General features: G+C 41.7%; 1 protein-coding gene across 2 annotated transcripts in view; it reads left to right on the top strand.

Moving 5' to 3' along the window:
• The first annotated feature begins 3,201 nt into the window (after positions 1-3,201).
• Positions 3,202-5,000, top strand: part of LOC115355182 (receptor-type tyrosine-protein phosphatase beta-like) — a 47,351-nt gene continuing 45,552 nt past the window's right edge. For both annotated transcript variants that reach the window (XM_030045888.1, XM_030045887.1), the window contains exon 1: positions 3,202-3,631. In XM_030045888.1, the coding sequence (XP_029901748.1) occupies positions 3,575-3,631 (57 nt within the window). In that variant the 5' untranslated portion in view covers positions 3,202-3,574. The remainder of the gene's footprint in view (positions 3,632-5,000) is intronic.

Raw genomic sequence — 5,000 nt, 5'->3', positions numbered from 1 at the left:
GAGATTAAAGGGGCACTCAACTTTTTGGGGGATTTTAACCAAACAGCCTCGGCTACTCTTTTTTTTGGGACATTATTCCAAAGATTATTATGAATTATTATTATTCCCTCTCAGATTATTATTCCGGCTGTTCTGGGTTGTTTAAAGGAGCGCAGCGTTGCGTTTAAAGGAGCGCCGTGTTGCGTTTAAAGAAGCGCCGTGTTGTGTTTAAAGGAGCGCTGTGTTGCGTTTAAAGGAGCGCTGCATTGCATTTAAAGGTGTAAAAACTGCAGCGACGCAACTTGAAGGCCATGAGTCCATGTGGTTCTCATTGTCAGCGTGCACATTTACCGGAGTTCTTATGAAAGACATGGGGGGAACGGTGAAATTTACCAAATTACCAAAATTACCAAAAAGCAAAAGAAAAATCAAAGAAAAGACATTTTAAAAAGTGGAAAAAAATTGAAGGAAGTTATTTTTTAATAATTATTCTGATATTTTTGAAATTTAATTAAAAGAAAGTTACCATAAAATTACCATAAATTACTGAAAATTAAAAAAAAAAAAATATCAGAAAATGACCAATGACTCCCCTCCAAAAAAAAAATACAAGAAACAAAGTGAATTCCTGATTTTTTTTTTTTTTTTTTTTAATTATTATTCAAGGGTCACATAAAAGCTTTCAAAATAAGTGCACCCATGGCCTGCTGGTTAGATGGGTAGTTTGTTCCACCTCCAGTGTGGGATGCTAACAACGTTAGCATTAGCCTGAGGGCAGCGCGATTCAAAGAAAACGAGGCTAAAGCTGGAAACGTTGCGGTTTCCCTTCGAGCGGCGGCGTGCGGTGGTGGCGTGCGGCGGCGGCGTGCAGCGGCACAGCGCGGCCATTGCTCTGTCGCCGCTCAATCCTGGTCGCTGCCAGTTTGTTTTTGTTTTCTTTTTTTTGTTTTTTTGTTTTTGTTTTTTAAAAATGTATTACTAATCAACTTGAATGTTGTGGTGCGAGTCCAGAACAATAGACACTGTAGTGCTGTAACTTATTTATCTACTGTAACTGTATCCTGCTGCCTGTAAGCTCATAAACATGTGGAACAACACCCAGGCTGTCTGTCTGTCTGTCTGTCTGTCTGTCTGTCTGACTGACTGTCTGTCTGACTGTCTATCTGTCTGTCTGACTGACTGACTGACTGTCTGACTGACTGACTGACTGACTGTCTGTCTGTCTGACTGACTGACTGTCTGTTTGTCCGTCTGACTGTCTGTCTGACTGTATGTCTGACTGTCTGACTGTCTGTCTGACTGTCTGTATGTCTGTCTGTCTGACTGTCTGTATGTCTGTCTGTCTGATTGACTGACTGTCTGACTGTGTCTGACTGACTAACTGATTGATTGATTGATTGACTGATTGATTGATTGATTGATTGGTTGCCTGTCCACTCCCACAACATTCCCTTTTAAACAAGTGAAGCTGATGTGTGATTCATCTACTCGCTTATTGTTCTCAGAAACTCTCACTGCACACACGGGCGAGAGAGAGAGAGAGAGAGAGAGAGAGAGAGAGAGAGAGAGAGAGACAGAGAGAGAGAGAGCAGGAAGGAAAGAGGTGTGGACTGAAAGCAGAATGACGGAGCGACTGGAACAAAAGCGGCTCGGCATTTTTCAACCTTTAATGTTGTGTGTGTACGCTCAGCGGGTTGCCATGGCGACAGGATGGTCAAACAGTGTTGATGTTTTTACCAAAATTCACCTCAACAGACAAACAACAAACAAACAAACAGTGAGCATTCATATCTATTATCATCACGAATCCAAAGGACATTTTCAGTTCTGCACGGAACCCAAAAAAAAAAAAAAAAAAAAAAAAATCAGATGAATCCATAATAATGACTTTAATACACAGTCTAAAAATAAAAACATTAAAAAGGCATAAAATCGATTGTAATTTTGATCAAATTCACTTTAAACCTAATGAGACCTTCTGTTTTGTTTTTGTACGGTAAACCAGGGATTTTTATCTGGTTTATTTATTTATTTATTTGTTTAATTAATTGATTAATTAATACATTTTTAATGTTTTATATATTCAATTATTTATTTTTCCCCATAAAATTTAAATAAAAGACCTGTACTGTACTACTTTTTAATATTCTTATTTTTAATTTGAATTTTTTTGTTTTTTGACACCAGACAAGGGCGCCCCATGCGGCCCACTCAGAACCAGTTGAGAGCCACAGCTGCAGATCATCACCTCCATATTCAAAAAACAAACAAACAAACAAACAAAAGGATTTGCAGCGCCGTGTGACGGAGCAGCAGGGAGACGGAAAAAAAAAAAAATCAGAGACGAGGACAGGGGCGATATTCTGAGGGAAAAAAAAAACAACCAGAATTTTCCAGATTAAATTTACAAGAAAAAACTCACAAATTTCTAATTAAAAAAAAAAAAAAATTGATTATGAAATGACAAATATATAGGGGAAAAAAACATGAAAACTAGTTTGTTCTCGTTCTGTGGGATCCAGTCTGAAGGAAATCCTGCTGGTCTGAGTCCAGAACCCCAACCTCCTCCTCAGCATCTGGACTCTGAAGAGACGTTGCTGTAACTTGGGCCGATTCAGAAGAAAACAATCTGCTGATTCTGGGCTCAGATCAGCAGGACTTTAGTTTTGGCCCTCACACGCTAACTGTGTGAGTGGAACCACAGGAGGGGGAGAACGTGGTGGAACCGAGACGAGAGATCAAACACAGACGAGTTGAAGGAACAAAAAGGAGGATGATGGGAGAAAAACAGGGAGAGAGAGAGAGAAAGAGAGAGAGAGAGAGAGAGAGAGAGAGAGAGAGAGCTTTTTAAGTCAGCCTCCCGTCTCAGCGAGGCTGAATCAAACACTCACTAAATTTAAACATCAGACAGCCGAGGTGTGTCTGTGTGTGTGTGTGTGTGTGTGTGTGTGTGTGTGTGTGTGTGTACTGCTATTGTCGTCAGGGCTTATTTATAGCCGGCGGGCCGCGGACCGCCTGCCTCACCGGGACGGGGGCCTGATTGAGGATGTCCGTTAGTGACTCCCAGCCTCGGCACTATAGAGTGTGAGAGGGAGAGAGAGACAGGAAGAGAGACATGAACCCTCCATGAGAGAGAGAGAGAGACAGGAAGAGAGCCATGAACCCTCCATGAGAGAAAGAAAAAGAGAGAGAGAGACAGCTCAGAGGAGAAAGAGCTGACGGTGAGAGAGGGAGCGGCCGGCCGGCGCAGGAAAAGCACCGAAAACTATCGGACTTTCTTCAACTTCCTGTCCATCTCGATTCTTCATTTTGGCCTCAGAGCGTCTCGGAGCAGATCCACACTTTCCTCTGCTTTGTTTTCACCGCGTTTCCTCTGCCCGGTTTGCCCGGTTCTCCACAAGGAACTCTTTCCCAGCAGAGGCGCGAGGCAAGGCTGTGCCCTAACACCTACCGTTTTGGTGCCCTGCGTTGATCCACACACACACACCCACACACACACACACACACACACACACACACACACTCGTCTCCCTCAGGAGTATGGTGGTGTCTGCTGCGCTGGAGGAGCCGAGTCTCGCTGTGAAGGTCGACCACCATGCCGCCATGTAAAGCCCCGTGCCGGGTCCTGTGGCTCATCTCAGGACTCATTTTGGTGAGTTTGACTGGAGTACACTTACAAAGACACTTACAAAAAAAAAAAAATCTAACATCTGTTCTTGCATATTTGCTGAGACAAAGCAGAGGAATATTCTGCTTTTTGCTTCCTCTTTTTTTAAACTCTGCATGCTTTCTGTCTTCTTTCCTAATTTAGCAACGCAGGTTTTCTTAAGGCAGCGGACCGAAACCAAAACCTAAAAGAATAAATTTGATGTGATTACATGTTTATTCAGAACTATAAGAACCAGTTTCATTTCAAAGATGTGGGATCAGAGTTCAAAACGGTTACGCTCTGATTTTGGGTTTTGTCTTTTTGTCCCCCAGAACCGTCCCAACACTTTTATTGAACTTCACACCGAAAAATGAAAAATAAACGCTTCATATTGTTCTGGTTCCCCTACAGAACGTTTCAGATCAGATCAGTTTCTTTAAGAAACCATTTTTAAAAAGCTTCAGTTGTGCCTTAAAGCAGACATTAACGGTTCTTTGAGGAACCAGCCGTAGTTCTTCAAAGAGAACGAAGAGACGAGGTTCATGGAAAATGCTGTGAATTTATGAAAAACAAAACTGCTGTCTGGAACCAAAAGTAGTTCTTCATAGTGTCGCTGCACGAGAACCACGTCTGATTCCAGAAGCAACCTTTCAGACCTTTAAAGAACCAGTTCTTTAAAATGGGTCTTCAAAGACATCAAAAAAAAGTTTTTCAATAACCAGAATTTTTAGGTTTTAAAGTCTAAGAACTTTAACCAAAACAATTTCTCTGAAGAACTTTCAGACCATTTAAAAACATTTTTAAAAGTTCCCTAAAGAACGTTTTTTTTTTTCTTTTTTTTTTTTTTTTCTTCAAAATAGATCTTAATGGAGCCAGTCCACAAAATAAAGCCGTTCATTAGTAGCTGATGTTTTTTCATGGAACCTCACAGTCTTATAGAACCCTTACTGTCCTGGTGGAGAACGTCAGGAGATCCACACTTTACCAGCAAACTGGGAGTTTCACATCATTTTTATACACAATCATTTTTCTGATTTAAGGACGGCTGCCGGCTCACAGATCAAACACTAAACAGCGTCTGCTGGTTCTGCTGGTTCTGCTGGTTCTGCTGGGTCTTTCCCATTAAATTAGTTTCAAACCGAACAGCGAGGATTTAATGACACACACACACACACACACACACACACACACACACACACACACACTTTCTCCTTTTCTTTATTGACTCATTTGGTGCCAAACCTCTGGACTCACTGACACACACACACACACACACACACACACACACACACTTACTTACTTACTGGCAATGGTTAGCCTAATGGGGGCGCTACAGTACGTTACTGATTAGCCCAACCTCCCATCCTGAACC

Source organism: Myripristis murdjan, chromosome 23, assembly GCF_902150065.1.
Source record: "Myripristis murdjan chromosome 23, fMyrMur1.1, whole genome shotgun sequence".
Classification (NCBI taxonomy): Eukaryota; Metazoa; Chordata; class Actinopteri; order Holocentriformes; family Holocentridae; genus Myripristis; species Myripristis murdjan.
The sequence above is the reverse complement of the archived record's forward strand: the minus strand, read 5'-3'. Positions and strand labels throughout refer to the sequence as shown.